This window comes from Spermophilus citellus, assembly GCF_964194105.1.
Source record: "Spermophilus citellus genome assembly, chromosome: 5".
NCBI classification, from domain to species: Eukaryota; Metazoa; Chordata; class Mammalia; order Rodentia; family Sciuridae; genus Spermophilus; species Spermophilus citellus.
The window spans coordinates 38,227,186-38,249,839 of record NC_138186.1 but is presented as its reverse complement, the minus strand read 5'-3'; the positions used below and the strand labels follow the sequence as shown (position 1 = coordinate 38,249,839).

At 39.1% G+C, this 22,654-nt stretch overlaps 1 protein-coding gene and 1 pseudogene across 5 annotated transcripts in view; one reads left to right on the top strand and one right to left on the bottom strand.

The window, feature by feature from the left end:
- Positions 1 to 16,761, bottom strand: part of PGBD1 (piggyBac transposable element derived 1) — a 340,888-nt gene extending 324,127 nt beyond the window's left edge. Inside the window, exons 1-7 of one of the 4 annotated variants that reach the window (XR_014021959.1) lie at positions 16,000 to 16,761; positions 12,543 to 13,012; positions 11,147 to 11,282; positions 10,061 to 10,149; positions 7,216 to 7,339; positions 6,126 to 6,183; positions 2,543 to 4,987 (exon numbers count right to left, since the gene is read on the bottom strand). Coding sequence is in view for 3 of the 4 variants with exons in the window: in XM_081294281.1 (XP_081150407.1) it covers positions 3,433 to 4,987; positions 6,126 to 6,183; positions 7,216 to 7,339; positions 10,061 to 10,149; positions 11,147 to 11,282; positions 12,543 to 12,938 (2,358 nt within the window). In the remaining variant the exon portion in view is untranslated. Of the gene's footprint in view, positions 1 to 2,541; positions 4,988 to 6,125; positions 6,184 to 7,215; positions 7,340 to 10,060; positions 10,150 to 11,146; positions 11,283 to 12,542; positions 13,013 to 15,999 lie in introns of those variants that run through there. The other 3 variants (XM_081294281.1, XM_081294282.1, XM_081294283.1) reach the window with 3 other exon arrangements.
- LOC308649944 (heterogeneous nuclear ribonucleoprotein K-like) lies at positions 116 to 1,585 on the top strand (annotated as a pseudogene). The gene has a single exon. The product of its transcript is annotated as a heterogeneous nuclear ribonucleoprotein K-like (transcript).
- Positions 16,762 to 22,654: the final 5,893 nt, after the last annotated feature.

The following is a 22,654-nucleotide window of genomic DNA, read 5'->3' as shown; positions in this document are numbered from 1 at the left end:
GTGAGGGGACAGCAGATTCGTGTGGCTACTGCAGCAGTAGTGTTATTGGTCAGTTGTTGGTCCTGCCCCAGAACACTACAGTTTTGCTCTGCAAGGATATATAATAACTGATTGGTGTGTCCATTTAATACAAGAAAATGGATACTGAACTGCCGGAGGAAACCTTCCCCAACACTAAAACCAACGGTGAATTTGGTAAGTGTACCGCAGAAAATATGGAAGAGGAGCAAGCATTTAAAAGATCTACAAACACTGATGAGGTGGTTGAATTACAAATTCTGCTTCAGAGCAAGAATGCTGGGGCAGTGATTGGGAAAGGAGACAAGAATACTAAGGGTCTCCGGACAGACCATATTGAGAATCAGTGCTGATATTGGAACAATTGGAGACATTCTGAAGAAAACCATCGGTATCTTGGAAGAGGGCCTGCAGTTGCCATCAATCACTGCAACCAGCCAGCTCCTGCTTGAATCTGATGATATGGAATGCTTAAATTATCAGCACTATAAAGGAAGTGATTTTGACTTTGAGTTGAGACTGTTGATTCATCAGAGTCTGACAGGAGGAATTATTGGGGTCAAAGATGCTAAAATTAAAGACTTCGAGAGAACACTCAGACAACAATCAAGCTTTTCCAGGAATGCTGCCCTCATTCCACTGATAGAGTTATTCTTATTGGGGGAAAGCCTGATAGGGTAGTAGAGTGCATAAAGATCATCCTTGATATTATATCTGAGTCTCCCATCAAAGGGCATGCACACCCTTATGATCCTAGTTTTTATGATGAAACATATGATTATGGTAGTTTTATGATGTTTGATGACCGCCGTGGACATCTAGTGGGATTTCCCATGTGGGGAAGAGGTGGTTTCAACAGAATTCCACCTGGTAGGGGTGGGTATCCCATGCCTCCCTCTAGAAGAGATTATGTTGATATGAGCCCTCATCGAGGACCACGACTCCTCCTTCTGGTCGAGGTGGCCAAGGTGGGAGCAGAGCTTGAAATCTTTCTCTTCCTTTACCGCCACCATCTAGATCTAATGGCTTATGACAAAAGAGAAAAACCTAGAGACCATTATGGCATGGTTGGTTTCAGTGCTGATGAAACTTGGGAATCTGCAATAGATACATGGAGCCCATCAGAATGGCAGATGGCTTATGAACCACAGGGTGGCTCTGGATATGATTATTCCTATGCAGGGGGTCGTGGCTCATATGGTGATCTTGGTAGACCTATTATTGCAATACAAGTAACTATTCCCAAAGATTTGGCTGGATCTGTTATTGGCAAAGATGGTCAGCAGATTAAGCAAATCTGTCATGAATCCAGAGCCTCAATCAGAATTGAAGAGCCTTTAGAAGGATCTGAAGATCAGATCATTACCTTTACAGGAACACAGGACCAGATACAGAATGTACAGTATTTGCTGCAGAACAGTGTGAAGCAGTACTCTGGAAAGTTTTTCTAAGACTAACGAAGAACTGAAGGAGTCTTGCATGTTTTTTTTTTTTTTAATCTGTTTCTGTTTAAAAAGCCAACATTCCTCTGCTTCATAGGTGTTCTGCATTTGAGGTATAGCAAAATCTTTGCTGTTCACCTACCAGATGTAGTTTTAGTTCCTTACAAACAGGGTTGGGAGGGAAGGGTGTGCAAAAACTAACATTGAAATTGTGAAACAGAAGCAGAGTGAGTGAATTTTATTTTTTTGTTCATTGTTGGTGGTTTAAAACAAAACAAAACAACCCCTCTATGTAATTATTGTGAGCACCTTGCTTTGTGGGCACCTTGCTTTGTGGGCACTGTAAACCTTTTTTTTTGGGGGGGGCGGGGCGGGGGGCAAGGAAGAAAGTAATAGTCCACATGTCCCTGGCATCTGTTCAGAGCAGTGTGCAGAATGTAATGCTCTTTTGTAAGAAAAGTTTTATGATTTTTAAAATAAATTTAGAGAACCTAAAAAAAAAAATCCTGCTGAAAGAAAAGTTCTGTCTACAACACAATTGCAGTGAAATCCATTTTCCCTTTACTGTTTAATCTACCAAAACTACATTTCAATACTAATGAATCAGTTCACTATTCCAAGTATTTCTGCTTACTCCTGGATTTACTACTTAGGATATTTCAAAATGGGTTTGATGTCAACTTGTTATCTTTTCCTTTCTTTGACCCTGATGTGCTTCATATTTTCCTGTTTTCTTCAACTCTTTTTTGACTTCTGCTGCCAATCCACACAGATACAACAGTACACATCTTTCACTTCAATATTCAGTGGCACTGCTTCACCTCTGGTATTCCTCTGTTGAACTCAACATTTGTCTGGCTCAACTTGCTTACACAGTCTAATCCAGCTTAATATCAATTCTGGCCTTAAGCTTCTTGACATATGGGTTTTATTTAGATAATTATTAGCTCATGGGCAACAGCTCCATTTTGGACTATAGATACAGTGTCATTCTATGGTTATGATATTGCCAGTATTTTTAAAATGGTATTCTCTTGTGGTTGATAGGCTTTTCTTGAATTGATAAGACCATTTTGAAGTACATTTTTTCTCATGTTTCATTTGTACAAAACAGAAAACAAAAAAAATTCTGAAAATTCAAATAACAACTAGATCAAAACTTGTTGTGCCTTCTACTTATCTTTGATTTCAATCTTGGCAGTTGATTAAAGAAAAATAATAAAATATCTACATTTGTTTTATCAGATTCAGAGTATGCTAGCAATTCTAGAGTCCCCTTTTCATCACCTTGTATATTTTTGATAACATTTGTTATGCCTTATTCTAAAATTGAGTCTCAAACTGGAATGCCTTTGGGGACAGATGCTTCTGTACAGGTCTTTTGACCTAAATAGTTCAGCATTTGCATTGTTTTATTTTGGTATCTAATCAGATTCTTATTCATAGCCCATAAAAAGGAATGTGAACTTAATATTGGACTTTGCTGATGTGTTTGAGAGTCTGCAATTTTTCAAAGAAATTATAAGCCCTTTAGCAAATTTTATATTGTGTTATGGTCCTCTTTTATTGATGGCCATGTGATAGGGGTTTCTCAGAAATGGTCAATTTTTACTAAACTATTTCTAGAAGAAAATTTTAAAAAATTAATAAAAAATTACATTCTCTAGAGAAAACAAGAGAGGGAGAATTCCATTCTTTTAATGTACAAAATAAATTCAACAAATGATTTCTCACATCTGATACAAATTAGACATATAGAAAAGTACCACTGGAGTTCAACACTGTCAGATAACTTTGAACATTATTTCTTATAATAGTCTTTGAAACTCTTTTATATAAATGTCTCATTTAAAAAAATAGTAGTTACTCAATAATTGCATTATATGCATCAGATTTGCTTTGGTAAGATACAACCAAATGTGGTAGTTGTGGTTTTACTATCTTTTTACTGTATGCATTTTGTTTATCTACCTTAGTCTGGAAGATTAGCATCGTGTCCCAAGTAATAATGTGCAACACATCTCCGAAAGTCCAAGAGGTCTAAAGAGGAATCTGGGTTACAGACTCTGTGTAGTTGCCATGCATTGTTCATAGCTACATCAATCATGTAGCTCACCAAAATTGAATACCATTTCTTGCTTCTTAACCTCACTCTATATTTGGAAACAATTTGATCCATTTTAGCTACACCTTTCCTGCATTCCTCATACAATTTCACTATGCATGGTTGATTTACCTGTGGGATCTCTTCACCATCAGCAGAACAACTTATCTCACTGACTGGTTCTATGCCTATGGCATTGGAGCACAGACTGATAATACCATCACCATGCCAACGACATAAGATTATTTCATCATTTTCTTCCACTCGGAAATCAAAATACCCCCTCTTCATTTTTTTCATATGTTCTACATTCATAAGAGGACATTTTTCAGTCCTGTTTTCACGAATTGATCCTGTTGCCCTCACCCCCTTTTTCTTCAAAGCTGACACCAATTTGACACTTGTAAAGAAGCTATCAAAACACAGGTGATAGGGATATTGACCTCTCTCTAAAAGAACATCAGCAAAGTTCATCACTAGATTTCCACCTAACCCAAGGTCAAGATCCTTATCTGCCTCCATAGTTGATTCTTCTTGATAGGGCTCAAACCAAACCAAATAACCCTGTGTGGTTGTACCACACCAAATTTTATAGCCAATTCTAAGAGGCTTTCCATTCAGAAATTGGTCACTATCAAAGCATTCACACATTGACTTATCAAAGCAATAGTATTCTTCTAGGGGAGCATACAAGAGGAAATTTTTATTCATTTGCTTTATGAGAGGTCTCAATTTTGAAAATTTATCTTTTTGATCTAGGTGGCTATTATCTGCAAAATGCAGGTACGAGAAAATCAACTCAAATCTGTCCCTTCTAATTGCATCTCGAACCAGGTTCTGATCAGCATCAGAGATTTCCCAGTACATTCCCCTTCTGGGACGCCTTACAAATCCACTCCATAGCAGGACACCAAATACACACCTCATTTCCTGAACTGTGACTTCCAAGTTAACATTTTTCTGAGAAGCATAATTATTGGTTTCATTGACAATCAAGTTGAATGTTTCATCATCAAAAAACAATTCAAAGAGTTCTACTGGGTTCAACTTTTCACTCTTGAGATTTAAAAGGCCAGAATCCAGTGCTGACCAGCTGGGAAAGTTCGGCTTAATGTCTCTTTTGGTCCAACTTTTTTGTGGGACATTTGACACCTTTAGCTTCTTTTGAGGCTGAGCCTCAGGCTCATCTTCCTCCACTTCTGAGTCATCAGAAAATGCAAGACCTTGGAGCAGTTCACTCACTCGAGCTTTGTCTTTTTTTCTTCCTTTTCGGGTAATATCTCCTGCTGCATACTGCAAGGATGCAATGTGCATCCGGGCCCAGGAGTCACGGGGTGGATGACGGTCCTTTAGAGTGTTCAAATTTGAGACTGTCTTTTCAGTAGGGACAGAAGAGCTACAAGAGATGTGGGGTGCACAGTCTCTGGGAAATAAAAGAGAAAATATGCTACAAAGAAAGTCTCATTCTTTCATACATGTTAAATCAAAAGGGTGCTAATTCTCAATTCTCATGTTTCCATGGGGAAAACTGGCTAGACTTAACATTGCTGGCCTCTCCCCAACTCACTCCTCAGGACATAACTGTTGAATTTAGGAGAAGAAACTCAGGTAGCATAGCAACTCCTTCTATCCTCTTTAGGAGTAGGATGCAGACATTCCATGCTCCTTTTTGTCACTAGTTGCATTAGGCAGGCCCACAAAAGAAGACTTCTGCTGCACTTCTCCTCTGCCAGTTTGAGCCTATTTAGCTCTACCTTTGAGCCACTTTATCCAGTCTAGCTCCTATCAATAAGTTGAAGGTTCTGGAACCATCTGTTTTACTCCTATGTCCATGTCAACTGGTTTTTAACTTGGAAAAGGAAGGCAATTGCTATTTACCAGGCCTCCTCACACATAATTTCTACACATGGAAGGTGTGAGACCCTCTTTGATCTGGTAGATGTATCTCTTTTAGTGAAAATTAAAAAAGAAACTCAAACTCATTGCACTTGAATGGATTTTTATGGGATTTATAAGGAAGAAAGCCAACATTTTTAAGATGAAAGTATTATTTTATACTACTACTTTTAAAATTTTGGATATTATGTATTTGTGTCCTATTAGTAAACCAGTCTATTTTTAGAAGACACAAGGGGGAATCCCGGGTGTCTTCAGTATCTATATGCATGACCTCTAACATATCCATCTTAAGAATTCCCTGACATTCTTAACTTTGGGAATACTTCTTGAATCCTGTCATGTCACTGAACCTTTTCACTGATGAAATTTTAAACTTTAAGCTCAATGTGGTGAGAGAAGTATCTTGGAGTGGGAAATGGGAAAAAGAGTGAGGTAAGGAAGCTGGGTATGAATGGGGAACTAGAAAAAGGGTGTAGGACCACAGAGAGATGAATCTTTGATATCATGGTAAATTGCTGCACCAAATCTACAGTTTGAACTTTTTGTTACATAAAACAACAAGATATTCTTTTTTGTGTGTGGTACTAGGGTTTGAACCCAATGGTTCTAATTTCTTCTTAGATCTGTAGAATATGGATCCACTCAGGACCACAGATACTCACCTGTTGGGTATTCCTGAAGTCTTCCTACCTTGATCCATTGCTTCAGAAATGTCTTGCTCTATATTAAACAAAACATCTTTAGTTACAATTACTTTTGCTAAAATAATTCATTAATTATTTAATGTCATATATTCTATAAATAAAACAATCTCTGTGGTTGGGAATAGATGTTTCAAAATAAAAGAAACAAAAAATCAATAGGGTTTGGTGTTGTGGCATATATTTAATTAATCCCAGCTATTTGAGAGGCTGAGGAAGGAGGATCATAAGTTCGAGGCCAGCCTTAGTAACTTAGTGAGACCCTATCTCAAAAAGGAAAATAAAAAGGGCTGGGGAGGTAACTCAGTGGTAAAGTACCTCTGGGTTTGATCTCCAGTACTATCCCTCAAAAAACAAAGAAATCAACAGGTGTTTCAGGGCATCCAGTTTCAGCAATACTACAAAATGTGGTATGCTATGGGAAGATGATAAGAAAGGTTAACCTCGGCACCAAACACCAGCTAGGGAGAAGGCACAATAGGGCAGAGCACATTTAAAGAAAACATGGATAGTACTATCTTTAAAACTTGTTGGTAGCCTAAATATCATTTCAAAATAAAAAGGTTAAAATGATTCATCTATCAGCTAAAGGATAAAAAGAAAGAAAACATGAATAGTAATGTTCTGAGAGAATAAAGAGAATTTCCTCTAAGGTAAAGAGGGATCAGGCAGAGGTATTTGTGGGTCTTCTAAATGTGAAAGGATATAAGTTATATGGAATCCTTGATGGGGAAGAAGAAGAGATGCAAAGAGAATAAAGGAATAAAGGAATAGGGAGAGAAAATCAGAGAAGGGAATAAAGGAATAGGGAGAGAAAATCAGAGAAGATCACAAGAAGAATTAACAACCTGGAAAAGTAGCAGCAGCAGAATATAATGTGATTGGGAAAAATGCAAAATTATAAGGACTGAGAAAAGTTTGGAGGCAGAGGCCAGAAGAAGAGGAAGGGAGGGTAAGGGTTTGTAGAAGTATGGGCTCCCATGGGCCAAGTCAGGGAAAGGACAGGACAAGGATAGCACAGACAGGGGACCAGTTAGAGGCCTGTCCTTACTCATTAGGCTTGTAACCTTTTCTTGAGCTGAATTCTCACAGAGGTTCCTCTGAGCCAGACTCAGATGTGGCCACTCTGCTAGGGCAAAGGCCTGGGCTTCTCCCTCCCCAGTCTCCGCTGACATCTAAAAGGCAAAAAGTGGCCTTTCAGTTTTCACTGTGGTAAGGAGAAGGGGTCCAGTTATGAAAGGTATTGAATATCACACTACAGAACAGTGGTACCAGCCACTCAGGGTATTCTGTAAATTTGTGAGAACTTTTTGGTTTTACCAGTGATGATGACTACCAGCTCATGCCAATGTTATTCACAGGATATGGCCATCCTGAAATGCATGGAACAGTCCCACACTATAACAAAATGTCACATATCCTGTAGGACTTTTCAGTGTCCTGCTGAACCAAATCTACAATTGATATAAATTGGCTACCTCTAAGAATAAGAATTCTGAAAAGTTTTTATGAGATGATTTAACCAACAGTAATATAAGAATGTTTCAGAGAAGGAAGCTTACATGGAATAAAGATATTTTTATATAAGTTGACTTAAGCTGGTCATGGTGGCACACAGCTGTAATCACAGCAACTGGGGAAGCTAAGGCAGAAGGATCACAAGTTCAAGGCCAACCTGTACAACTTAGCAAGACCCTGTCTCAAAATAAAAAACAAAAAGGGATGAGGATGCTGCTCAGTGGTTGAGTACTTCTGGGTTCAATAACCCCCAGTATTGTCAAAAAAAAAAAAAGAAAAAAAGAAAAAAAAAGTTGACTCAAATTGGTTCTACCCACTGTTTTAACAGCATTTTCTATTATGGCTAATAGGCATTTCAATACAAAATGGCACTTATGGAAAATGCAATTAAACTGATTACAAATATATAATGGAAGAGTTCTGAGACTTTTAACAGATGTAAAACAATATAAATGTAGAGATCTCATTGAATTTCATTAATGAAGATTGCTTTAAAATATTTCAAAGCCAGAAATATAAGACAGCTAAGTCAGAAATATTATACACTGTAATTATTTATTTTGGGGGTTGTCTATGGTTTTCTCTCTTTATCTGACACTGTTTCCAAAGGCCTACCATATGGCTTTTTACTAACTTTTTGATTTTTTTTCATTTTCCAAATTACCCTTTCTTTCCTTTTGCCTGGAAACTGATATTGAGTCTAGTCTTTCATAGACTTTTTGACAAACAGGTGAGTTTTGAGACAGAAGATATATTTACTTCATCACTATACCATCCCAAACTGCAAACAATTATTTTGATACTTAAAAACCTACCTCATTCCCCGCACTCCCCCCCTGCCCCCCAAAAAAACACCCACTTACCTTATGGCCGAGCAGTGGTACATACCTGTAATCCCAGATACTTGGGAGGCTGAGGTGGGAGGATTACAAATTTGACACCAGCCTCAGCTAATTTAGTGAGACCCTATCTCAAAATAAAAAGTAAAAAGGACTAGGGATATAGCTCAGTGGTAGAGTGCCCTGGGTTCAATCTCTAGTACAAAAAAAAAATTATTAATTAAAAAATATAAAATCTACCTTATTTAAATAGCACATCCCTTCTATGATCTATTTATCAGTCTACTTTGCCTTGAAACCTATATGATTTCTTGGGCTTTTGTAACAAACTTGATAGCTTACAACAACAGAAATTAATTCTCTCACAGTTCTAGAAGCTAGAAATCCAAAATTAATCTGTTAGAACCTGGGTGTGATGGCACTTGCCTGTAATCCCAGTGATTTGGGAGGCTGAGGCAGGGGGATTTTAAGTTCATGGCAAACCTGGGCAGCTTAGTGAGACCTTGTCACTAAAAATAGAAGGGGCTGGGATATAACTCAGTGGTAGGATGAATCTGGGTTCAATCCCTAGTACCACACACACACACACATCACTTTTTTATATTATATATATATATTTTTAAGGCAGTAGGTTTTTTTTTTTTCTTTATACAGTACTGGAGATTGAACCCAGGGTCAGCGTACTACTGAGTTTCATTTTCTAAGACAGGGTCTCAATAAATTGTCAAGGCTAACCTTGAACTTGTACCCACGCCACCATCCTGAGTTGGTGGGATTATAGGCATGTGTCACAATGCCCAGCCACAACTGGGTTGATATTTAAAATGTATACACACTTTCTTAAATCATTATTATTTCATATATTTATTTTATTATCCATACATTTATTTTCAAGAAGACAAAGTACTTATTAAGAGCAGCAAACATTGGGTCTAATGGGATTGAGAACAATAGAAGTCAAAGAAAAGGACTAAGTGAGGAAAGGATTCCTTGAAGATGGTGTCTTGAGAAAACTGATGTGCCAGCAGTACGTAAGAGGACTTAAATGAGAAACGTGTAGTTTTTTAAAAACCAAATAACTAGGAAAACAAATGAACCACTGAGACACTAAAAAGGAAAAAAGCAGTTCATTTTGTGAAGATGATGTGAAGTTTTATTTTACATTTACAGAATTTCTGTTATCGTCACCAAATTAATTGGAATGTGAAAAAGAGTCCTAGTTCTCAGGCTGAGGAGAAAAACCAGAGATTCCAAACACAAGTGACTAGTTAATAACGGGGCACGTTCTGAAAACCCTCACTCTCACATCTTGAGATCTGGATGTACTTCCTCAACACAGTATAATATGAGGTAGTAGAATGTAATCGACATGAACTCCTTGGATTATTGAGCACATGGCCTGTGACATTCTGTGATGGAATGAACACAAGAAAATATACCATGAGTGAGGAGTGTGGGCCAAGAGAAAGGCAAAGAACAGGTCAAGGAGAAAAGGAGGGTAACTACTGAGGTTTCCAAAGCCCAGGCACCCTTGCTTACCTGGAACCTGGGTGAGTTAAACTCAAGCACTGCTGCCGTATTTCTGGAATTTTCCTCTCGGAGAAGGGCTGGTTCCTGGGGAGTAAACTCTGTAAAGAAAGGAAACAAGAGTCCTGAATGCAATGGTCTTTAAGAGTGTCCTCTGTTTAGGACCTAGCCCCTAAAACTTCGATTTATTAAACATCCAAATGAAGATGTACACCTTACTGTCTAGGATAGGGCACTATAACTGTTTCTATTCTGTCAGAAATTCTAAAACTTCAGGGTCTCCCACCCCCAAAGTCAGTGACATTTATGAATGCTTTACAGTGATGCATTTTCACAAAAAGAAAGTTAAAATCAGATATGAAAATAAAGAGAAGGGAAGAAGCTGGTGATGAGTGTTCGGGTAGGAGGGACAATATCCACTACAGCATAGTCTTGAAAAATTCTGATCTTTTTTCGGGAGAGGAGGGGTATAAATTTAGGAATGTAGAATATAGAGATGTCATAAAGAAGGTATTTTGGTCAAAAGTAAGAAGCCTTAAATTTTAGAAGAGGTTCTTCCTCTGTTGACCCTGGGCAAATTTTATATATATATATAAAAAAAATAAAATACTGGGGATTGAACCCAAGAATATTATATCAATGAATTACATACCCAATCCTTTTTTTATTTTAAATATTTTGAGACAGAGCCTTACCAAATTACTTAGAGCCTTTCTTACTTCCCAGGCTGGCCTCAAACGTGAGATCCTCCTGTCTCAGCCACCTGAGTTACTGGAATTACAGACAAGTACCACTGTGCCTAGCTAAATGAGCAAATTCTGAAGACCTAATGTATAGCACAGCGATTACAGTTAACAATAAATATTGCTGGACATTTGCTGAGATAGATCTTAAATATTCTCACCACACTCACCAAAGATAACTGAGATAATAGGAACATTAAGAAGTTTGTGGTAATCATTTCATAATATATATAAAAACAAAAAACAAAACCTTGAGGACACAGATAATCACATTCCTATTAAGGAGACCATGCTCCTGTCAGTGGCCTGCTTCCTGTGTCTTTACTAAACTCACCACTCACCCTCTGGCACTCACCACTCACTTCTTGGGGAAGCTGAGGAGGTTCACATGTCAGGGTGGTTACCCCAGGCAGGAGTTGACACTCCAAAGAGGCTTCCTGATATTGTGTCATCACTAGGTGCATGTCTTGTCCCTGAATATAGAAAGAGGCCTGTAGACAAAAGATTCACCTTGAAAACATATCTTGGTGGAACTGAACAGCCGTTAGAGAATTCTCCAAGAGAACAGAGAACAAGCCCCATTAATCCCTTAAAAAAGCAGAAAGCGAAACAGACACTCATCTGTCAAATAAGGACTGCATGCAGTCAGGTCCTATTCAGTATCTAGGGTGCAGAATAGAAGCAAGGCAGGTAAGACAAGAAAAGGATTCCTGCCCAGAAAAACAACACAAAAAAAGACTCCTTAGATGAATGTTTAATAAGGACTCCGATATACACTGTCTCAAAATGTCTTCTACACACTATGCAGTAATTATGAAGGGGAAGATGGTAACTTTGTATTGAAGAAACTTGTTAGGCTCCACCATAATCTCATCAGTATTGAGATAAACCATCAAAGCCTCCTGAAATGGCAAACTGAGAACAAAGTATTACCCCTAGGGTAGATACTCTAGCCAAAATTTTCTGGAGAAAATGCAAGACAAACTGAAACAGGAAAATTCTCCAAAAAAACTGCCTGTACTTTTCAAGAATATCGATGTCATGATAAACAAAGACTGAGCAGATTCATGGAGACTAGAGAGACACAGCATCTAAATATAATATGTGACACTTCCTAGCTTATGTCCTGGATCAAGGGGAAGTTTGCCATAAAGAGCACTATTGGGGATGGGGTTGTAGCTCAGTTGGTAGACTGCTTGTCTAGCATATGTGAGGCACTGGGTTCAATCCTTAGCACCACATAAAAATAAAAAAAAATAAAGGTATTATGTCCATCTACTATAAAAAATATTTTTTAAAAAAGCGCACTGAGGGGATATTGTGGCAAAATGTGAAATACTAGTGTTATATGATAGTACCATAACAATTTTATGTAATTTTCCTAACCTTGGTATTGTATTCTGGTTGTACAAGAGAATGAAATATACACTGATGTGTTTAGAGGTTAAGGGGCATAATGTCTGCAATTAATTCTCAAATGATTCAGGGAAAAAAAAGTGTATGTGTGTTTTTGTTTAAATGCGCATATTCATACAAAGAGGGGTCACTTGCACAAGTAGGGAAGTGGGATGGGTACATCATGAAATAAGTATTAACAACTGGTGAACGTGGGTGAGGAGCATACAGGAGTTCTCTATACTATTCTCCCAATCTTTCAGTAAGTTTTAAATTATTTCAAAATAAAATTAAAAATTAACTAATTCATATGTATCATTTCTTTTCCCACACCACCATACACATTATCTTCTCACCTGCTGTCCTGTGTCTCCATGTCCAGAGGTTAGATTCTCTAGCATTGTCACTACCTCCTCCCCACTCTGCAGAGAATACATCTGCATCCAGGCCTGCAGCTCCTTGGGCAGGATGGTTAAGAATTGCTCCAGCACCAGCAACTCCAGTATTTGCTCTTTGGTGTGCATCTCTGGCCTCAACCACTGTTGGCAAAGTTCTCGAAGTTGGGTCAGAGCCTCCCGGGGCCCAGGAGCCTCTTGGTAACAGAACTGCCGGAATCTCAGGCGGCAAAATTCCTGAGTGTGGGAGCTGCCCTCCTGTGTGTTGTACACCTGCTCCCAAGTGGGATCTTCCACTTTTACCTTCACAAGGCTGTCTTCATTTTCAGGAGCAGAACCCAGTAAAGCTTCATACATGTTGAGCTTTGTAGCTGGAGAAAGGTCTTTTTGGTTGAGGACTATGTTTCAAATATTGTTTCCCAAATGTACATCTAAATATAAGAATTGATCAGAAACATATGAATTACAAGAGATTCAAAACCTTATGCAATGTACTTAAATCTTTGTCCCCATTGTAGGTCTTTCTCAAAAGCTGAGCCTGCTTGCCTCTATTACAAGTGAAATCAATAAAAAGTATATCTTGAACATAAAGGGGTTTTAAACATAAAGGGGTTCAGCCCAGAAGTAAGGGATGTAGAATATGAGGAAGAAGGGTTATCAGTGCTGGAACAGCTTATACTTCAACTGGGGAAAAGGGATAATTTTGCCCAGGGAGGACCAAGATGGCTAGCTTTGTGGGCATACAACGCAATCTCAAAGGTCATTTTTCTCTATGTACTGACAACTCCACTTTTTTCTCTTATTTTCTTCCTTTTGAGGTACTGGGGGTTGAACCCATGAGCCCTCAAATACTGAGCTACATCACCAGCTCTATTATTTTTTTATTATAAGATGAGGTCTAAGTTGCCAATGCTAACCTTGAACTTGTGATCCTCTTGAGGCAGCTAGGATTACAAGGGTATGCTACCTTGTAGGTGTCACAGAATGTTTCCAAACTTTCCTATTCCCAAATACCTTCTGTAATAAGATTTTCCCACTATTCTCATAATTAAGTGGAATCTTTTTCCTTGTCTTGAATGTGTGTTGATCTATGACTTATTCTGACTATTGAAATATGGCAGATATGACACTGTTAAAAGAGTGCCTCTATATATAGCTCTTGGCATGCTATCATGATACTGCCATGCTATAGGAAGCTCAAGCTAACCATGCAGAGGTCAAGGTAAATGAGAACCAAGGCTCCAAAGCTAAAGCCCCATTAGTTCAATTAGGCCTACTTCCACATAGTTCACCAGCTGAATGCAGCTACATGAGTAATTCCAAGTGAAACCAGCAGAAGTGGCAGTCAACCAACAGAATCCTGAGAAATTGTTTTTAACCATGAAGGTTAGGATTTTAGTTTATTTTTTATACAACAATAGATAACTGAAATAGTAGACATGCATCAAGTTCTTTTCTCTTGTCTCCTCACTTTCTCCATTTACAATCTCGATTTCAGTATATCTCTGTTCCAAGAACACTCAAATCTTTGTCTGGCTCCAAGTTGCCAGTTTCACACTGTAGATCCACACTTAAAATGTCAGCTGGATACCTCCAGCTATAGGCTTCATTCACTTGCCCCATAATTTAAATATACTCCAAGCCAGAGAGCCCTTCAAAGCTGCACTCTGTATTTCTCCTTTCTATTGGTGTCACCAACTTCCATGTACAAATAAACAATACCTTATAAATAATCCCTCTGAGTCCAGTTAATCCTTTGGGGTTTTTTTGTTTGTTTGTTTGTTATCAGGTACTGGGGATTGAATTCAGGGCACTCAACCACTGAGCCACATTCCCAGCCCTATTTTGTATTTTTATTTAGAGACAGGGTCTCACTGAGTTACTTAGTGCCTTGCTTTTGCTGAGGCTGGCTTTGAATTTGTGATCCTCCTGCCTCAGCTTCCTGAGTGCTGGGATTACAGGCATGCGCCCCAGGCTTCCAGTTAATCCTTTATACAAAATGCCTCTGTCCTTTATTACTTTATTATTATTTTCAATCACTATTACTGTCATTTTCTGTGTGGTATTCCTGCTAAACCTCCCATCTCTAGATTAATATTTCCTAAAACACAATTCTGACAACATTCAACCTTTGGTATTTGTTCCTGTTTCCTGGCATACAACTTCTAAATATCCTTAGAATCTTCAAAGCAATGTTTCTTTTTGTACATTAATGACTGACTGAAGGCTGGCAGCCCCTAGGTGGCTTCAGAAGGAAGTTGGTCACCCAAAAGTCCAAGGCAGAATTAAAAAGGTTGAGACTTTCAGTTCTTTTTCCAACCTCGAGGGAGGGGAAAGGAACTGAAAGCGAAGGTGATAACCAATGAATAATGATTTAATCAATTGTGCCCATGCAATAAAGCCTCTATAAAACTTCAAAAGAGCAGCGTTCTTAGAGCTTCCAGATAACTGGACCTGTGGAAGTTTCTGAAGGGTATGGAAGCTTAATGCTCCTTATCCCACACTTCCCCCCATGCAACTCTTCATCTGTATCCTTTGTAAAATTCTTTATTATATACCAGTAAGCATGTATTTTCCTGAGCTCTATGAACTCAAGAGTAGAGACTGTATGAATCCTGATTTCTAGCTAGTTTGTCAGAAGTCCAGGTAAAATAACTGGGAACCACATTCACATTGGAAGTAGGGGGCAGTATTGAGACTGAGCTCTCAACAGGTGAGATCTAACAGTGTCAGAATTGAACTGAACTAGAGGGGAACCTAATTGGTGTCCTATACAAAATTATAGGACACCACAAGAATTGCTTGCTTGCTGGTAGGGAGAAATTTCAACATCTTTTGAGTTCACATATGTCTTTTGTATTGATTATTGGGTGTGAGAGCAGAAAAAAGTTTGTTGTCCTTATACATTTCCAAAAGTTTAAAATACTCCTCCTAGAATTAAATTTGAACTCCCAGGGACCTGATCTTTATTAGGGTTTACTCATTTGCTTGTCACTCAAGTTCCTGAGCACCTCATTGTTTCCCAGACATAATGCTATAATGGAATAAAAGACAATCCCTGTCTTCAAGAAAACTACGGTCTTCCCAAATTCTTCATGTCACTGCAATGATATTTACTCCAAAATTTTTCACCTGTTTTGTATTTTATAGCAAGTACTTTCATTCTTCTAAGGTAAATTCCTAAGGTCCCGTGCAAATGCCATCTCTTATGTACAGGAATAAAATTTTCTGTGACCATCCTCAAACCTCACATAGAAAGGGGAAAACTGTTTGTCCACTAAGCCACACAGGTGGCCGTGGAACCATTGAAAACTACACCCACCACCCTCTTTCTCCATCTTGTATTAGAGATCGCCCCATCTTGCACCTTGCGGGTAGGGGTTTATCTTTGCATAAACACTAGGTGCCTGGTACGTACCTGGTATTTGACAAATATTGGTGGACTTCTTGATGAACGTATGCGGATGTCCTGATGCCAGTAGCCAGATCTCTCCGGTGGACCCAAAATTAGTCTATTAACAGTACACGCCAACAACTAGCAGAGTACCTGGCACACAGCAGGCACTCAATAAGTGTCTGCTGATTAACAGACTAAAAGTTCAGGTAAGGAGTACAACAAAGACGTGGCGAACCTCAGGAAGAACTCCAGCGGGAATAAGGAGACCTGGGGCTCCACGGTAGGGAAGCGCTGGTTGGTCTTCCCAGGCCCCTGCCGGGGAGTCAAGCTAGGAGGGCAAATCTCTGGGGTCCTTCCTTTATAGGTGCTGGAGGCTGAGAGACACTTCCTGCAGACAGAGATGCCAGGCGGGGTTATTTCCTCTCGCCGCTTTGGGCGGCCTGCGGCGACTTCCGGTCGGGCTCCATGCCTCTCTAGGAGCCTTCGCCTCATCTCTCTGATACGCCTGGCTTCCAATTGCTGCCCCACACAGGCCGATTCTTTTTTGGATCCCGGGCTCGGGGCTCTTCCCATTGGCCCTAGTGTGCCCCACATTTACACAAATCTTCTAAATTAAAAACCAACGGTAGCGGGGCGCTGTGGGACAGGCCTGAAATCCCTGCGACTCTGGAGGCTGAGACTGTAGGATCGCAACTTCAAGGCCAGCCTCAGCAAATTGGAGACCATTGGCAAAAAGGACTGGGGTTGTAACCTAGTGGTAAAGCGCCCCTATGTTCTATCCCAGGTACCAAGGGGCGGCAGCGGGGGTGGGGGAGTGTGGGGAGACAACTCAAACTCCCCCAAATAAGGGGAAGGGATAGCCCTCACCTGAAATCCCAACTACTAATTGAAGCAACTGGGTCTCAAGTTCCAAAATAATTTTTAAAGAATGGGGATGTTCTTCAGCCATAGAGCTCCCTTCTGTTCAATCCCCAGTACAAAACCAAACAAAAACCCAACAGCATGGTAAAGGCAAAGCCATATCTGTCCTTGGCTTCCTCACAGGCACATGCTGGGGAGGAGGTGATCAATAAATTTTTATATTTCTTTTTTCCCCTCTCCAGTACTGGGGATTAAACTCAGGGGCACTCTACCACTGAGTTATGTCGGTAGCTATTTGCCGGGTTCTGTTCTAAAACAGAACTAAAAGGCTCAGGGGTCACTCCAGTTAAACTGGGCTAACTGGGCTGCGCAAAAATAACCACACAAGAGACACAAATACCTTTTTCTTTGGGGTCGCTGTGACAGCTCCTCTGACCTTAAGGGTCCGCAGGAAGAGAGAGAGCAGGAGAGCATGGGCTGACCCCTTTTATTGAGGAGAAGCTATTCAAATGAGGCAAGGGGTCAAGTTTCAGGGGGCTGAGTTTATCTTCATGATGTTGATGTCAGCAGGTTGATTAACACCTGGGTAGGCCACACCCTAGGGCATAGTAAGAGAAGGGGACACACACAAGGCACTTCCATGGAAGATTCTATCCTAAACAGGGCAAAGTGTTATATTACAAAGGAACAGGTGAGCATAGTTTCACCCAGGGGGCTTTAGCAAGACACACCCAGGCAGGAGACACTGACCCTTGGACCCAAGAAGGGTGGGGAAAGCTCTGCCACATTTCTGCAACTGATCGTCTTAGCACCCAGCCGGGAGTGTGACTCAGTCATGTGTAAGGTTGGTCTCCCACAGCTATTTATTTATTTATTGGGTCTCCCTAAATTTCCCAGACTGGTCTCAAATTTGTAATTCCTCCTGCCATAGCCTCCAAAGTCTCTGGAATTATACGTATGCACCACCACGCTCATCAATAAAAAATTATAATTTGATAAATGGAAGAAACTAAAAAAAATTTTAAGTATACAGATTACTTGTGTACACTGAAAACAAGTTCATGAGGACTACAAAATGAAGTGTTTCAATACTCAGGGTTAATGGTATCTATCTTTATTTATTTATTTTTTTGACATATCATCCCAGAACACTACTTACCATATAGTAGCAGTCAACGAACATTTTGTTTACTGAATAAATGTGCACATATCTTTTAGAACACTTATGATACCATAATGTAATTTTGTACCTTTTCTTTTTCAGCTAAGATAGCTTGGGGATCTTTCCATATCTACTTATTATAGCTAATGGTATTCTGTTGTATGGGTATACCATAACTTATCCCTATTGATGTCTGTGTAGGTTAAATTTTCTCTTTATAAGCAATGGTGTAAGGAATGTCATTCAATAGCTTTACTTTCTTTTATGAGTATATTTATTGGGTGGTACTACATATTGAAACTGATCAAAGGGCATATATATTTACTTGATAGTTCTCTATTTAATTTTTTAAGAATCTTTTTTTAAAATATATTTTTTAAATTGTAGATGGACACAATACCTTTATTTTATTTACTTAATTTTATTTACTTATGTGGTGCTGATGTTCGAACCCAGTGTCTCTGAGCTATGTGTACACTGAAAACTCAAGATTTATTGGATCTTCAGGGTCATGCCTCTGAGACTCCACTACCAAACCAACATGTAAAAGGATGTTTAATCCAATAGTAAAAACATAAAATACCTCTTAAAAACAGGCCCTTTAATTATCCATTAACCTACTGAAAGCCACCTTGCTTTCTTTTAAGTTTTGGCAATTCTGTGCGCAGGTTTTTGTGTGGACACAAGTTTTTAACTCCTTTGAGTCACCAGGGAGGGTGATCATGTCACAGAAGAAGAGATAAATCTAAAGAAGTGTTTGAGGAGTTCCGGGAGAAAAAGGGGGAAGTGACTTAGGACCAGTGGAGTTCATGGAATACATGATGAAAAAGAATTTCAGCATGTGCTAGTCAGAGGCACAGAGGTTTATTTATGGAAGCAGCTACATATTCAAGGGAGAATTAGTGACCTATGGGATTAAGCAAGGAATACATATTCAAGGGAGAATGTGGGCCATATCAAGAGTGAGAGATATGTTTTGGGGGTTCCAAGCTCTTCTTTTAAAGGAAACTTGGGGAGGCATGGGTATGGAATGAAATGAATTTTCAGGGGTTGTAGTTCAGTGGTACAGTGCTTGCCTAGCACATGTGAGACACTGGGTTTGATCCTCAGCATATGTGTATATGCAACTAAAAAAAATTTTTAAATGGAATTTTTAGCCTCTTCTGCTTCAGTATTGCAGCAGTCTCCAGCCATCTGTGACTTCTTTCTGGATTATTGTCAGAAATAGAAGATGAGACTAAAAGGAGTATGATTTATTTAAGTGAGAACAAAGGAAGCAGAGCTCTCTTGCTGGGCAAGAAGCTACCTGATAGCAGGTTGCCAATTAAGTGTACTGATTTGTAAGGGTTTATATAGCTACTGGGTAGGAGCAGTGATCAATATCCAAGCTAATCGGATATTGGAAAGGTGCCAAGGCTATTGGTTCAGCCTGAAACACTGACTGGTTAGCTCTTGAATCTGTAGCTTTTACTCAGGTCTGTCCCCCGACCCTCAGCCCAGGACAAAGCAGTTGGTTGGAATGTTTGTACAGGATAATTTCATGGAGAAGCCTCTTTTGGGGGGCATTTTCTTAAGTGTCTATTTGTTTTACTATCTATCTATCTTATCTTAATCAGAAAGCTATGTAGGAATCAGTCCAGCAATCTCAAGATGGTTTCTGGTGATCTGCTCAATCTCAGGATCCTCACTAACACATCTTCATTATCTTATCAGTAGATAGCACTGTAAAGTTCCCCAAATTTTGGGATCCTCATGATATCATATCTTTCTTTGCTTAATCCATTTATTGGGGTGTTATTTAACAGTGCAGAGGTAGATTTACAGGAATTTGAGAGTAACAGACCTGGAAGAGACAGACCTGGAAAAGTGTGTAGAACTTCTGAAGTCAAATTTAATTTCCTTGTCCTTCCTGTAGGTCTCCTTTCTACTTTTTATTCCTCCTATCCTAAATCAATCATATGGTAAAACCATGTTTACTTTTGTCAGACCCTGTGGATTGTTGAGACTCCTTGAAGTCAGGTCCCCTACCCTTTGGCCTAGGATACCAGTAACATCTCTTGGAACCCTCAAAACACATCTCTCACTCTTGATATGGCCCACATTCTCCCTTGAATATGTATTCCTTGCTTAATCCCATAGGTCACTAATTCTCCCTTGAATATGTATCTGCTTACCTAAATAAACCTATATGAAACTATAATAGTGGAAATGATACTGGAGATGGGGACTTTTGATTTGATGATGGCCAAAACTGAATATTAGTCAAAGTAAGCACAAATATACAGACAAAGCTTTAATCAGGAAAATAAAAGGAGGAGGGGGACTTTCAGGGGACAACTCTGATTGAGAAAAGTCAAAACTTCCCAGTAATATTTATTTATCTATCTATCTATTTATCTATTTATTTATTTATTGGTACTGGGGATTGAATCCAGGGATACTTTACCACTGAGCTATATTCCCTGCTTTTTATTTTGAGACAGTCTTGCTAAGTTAGGGCCTAAGTTGCTGAGGCTGGCTTCGAACTTGCGATCCTCCTGCCTCAGCCTCCCAAATTGCTGGGATTACAGTTGTATGCCATTGTGCTTGGCTTAATTGCTTTCTCATAATACTCTATGTACTTTTCTTCTTTAACTGAACAGAATCAAATAGATTTAAATTATAACAGGGAGCTAAATTTTTAGTTACTGATCTCAGCATAGCATTTAAAAATATTGGGGGAGGGGACTAAGGATGTAGCTAGGGAACTAGGATGTAGAGGGCTTGCCTAGCATCTGAGGCCCTGAGTTCAATCCCCAGCATCACAAAGAAAAAAATTGTAATTGGGGGAAATACAACTGATATAACTGACTTTTCATGAAATTTTTGTGTTCCAAAAAGTTATAGCTGCTTCCCCTATTTGGTCTTCCTCCAGAAAATGGTATTAACTGTTGCTTCTGGTCAGCTTGCACTCAGTAAGATTGAATGGAAAGAAATAGGAAGTGGCCCAAAGACTGCTAAGTGCCTATTCTGACATTCATTCCTTTGTTCTTAATGAAAGAAAGCTAACATTCAGTAAGCACTCTGCAGAAAAGAATAAAATAAGCTTTTCTGCTTTCTTTCCTCAAAGTTTTGATCAAGACATATGTGCTAAGCAATTTTGGGAATGACTGTTCAAAGGAAGCTGACTAAATTGACAGAAGCCTCTTTTTATTCTTTTTGTCTTTTGTCCACATTTTATATGTGATGGCCAGAGCTTGAACAGCCACAGAGAGATGAAACAAGGACCTTAAATACTGATGACATGGACCAGGATGGTAGAATCAAAAGGCAGAAATCTAGGACCCTAGTGATACTGTGGAACTACTTTTTCAATACTGGACTCTTCTCTATTAAATAGAAAAACTTTTAATAACTCACTACTGTGACTACTATTTGTGTGTTGTGTGTGTGTGTGTTTTTAAGCTATGTAGCTGAACCTAGTTGTTGTTTTTTTTTGGGGGGGGTATTGGGGATTGAACTCAGGGGCATTGGACCATTGAGCCATATCCCCAGTCCCATTTTGTATTTTATTTAGAGACAGGGTCTCACTGAATTGCTTAGTGCCTTGCTTTTGCTGAGGCTGGCTTTGAACTTGCAATTCTTCTGCCTCAGCCTCCCGAGTGGCTGAGATTACAGGTGTGCACCACCATGCCTGGCTGAACCTAGATTTAACCATAATTACACTGATGGCTTTTAGAGTGACTGGCTTCTCTGATAGTGAGTGAACAGCAGGACCCGACTAAAGTTTTTTTATATTCTTTGCACTCACAAGGTTCCTCTTGACTGAATTGTCTGGTGTTAACAATTGTCTGGTAAGAGCTGAGCCTAAAGTTCTTTCCACAATAGATATATTAGTGGACATTGCATTGTGAGGATTCACTAATTTTACCACACTGGTGAACTAAGACAGCTTCTCCAAAGAGCAGTAGGTTATGCAGCTACTACTGACCAGTTAGTGATGCTATTATTATGCTTGGGAATGGACTACTCTAAGCTTAAGATTCTTTATCATTATCATGAAACTTCATTATTCATGATATAAAGATCATAATCTTCTCTCCAAGATGATTTTGTTTGTCTTTCAAAGAATTCCAAAACAAGCAACATTTAAAAACTGCATCATCAATATTAAAGAGAATAAGTCCAATATCTTTCGGTGGATATTTATTGAATAGTATATATGCAGTAGTTACTGTACTGGCACTGGAGTTACCAAGTAAGACAGTTGCTATTTGGATTAATTCAGTACAGTTCAAAATGTGATATCTCTTCCACAGACTGTAAAACTTTGATTAATATTTTGAATTAATGAGATATTGGGGTGGGGATGGAAAATGTAAAAATGAAATGACATAATTCTGAAGGCAAGTTCTATTATTAACCAGGAAAGGATCATCCTTGCTTTCCAAAATGCTTCCTCTGTGCATGGGGGGTAGAGTTGGAGGGATAAAGGTAAGGCTAGCGGGAGGGAGGGGTAGAGCCTGTTAGGGAAAAGTATTCACTATTAACCCATACTTTAAGACAACTTTGAGAGTGGTATACTTCCAAACATCATGAGTTTTATAGGAGTCTGTTGCTATATCATTTGCAAAAAATATCAACCTGCCCCTGACTGACACAAGTCTAATGAAA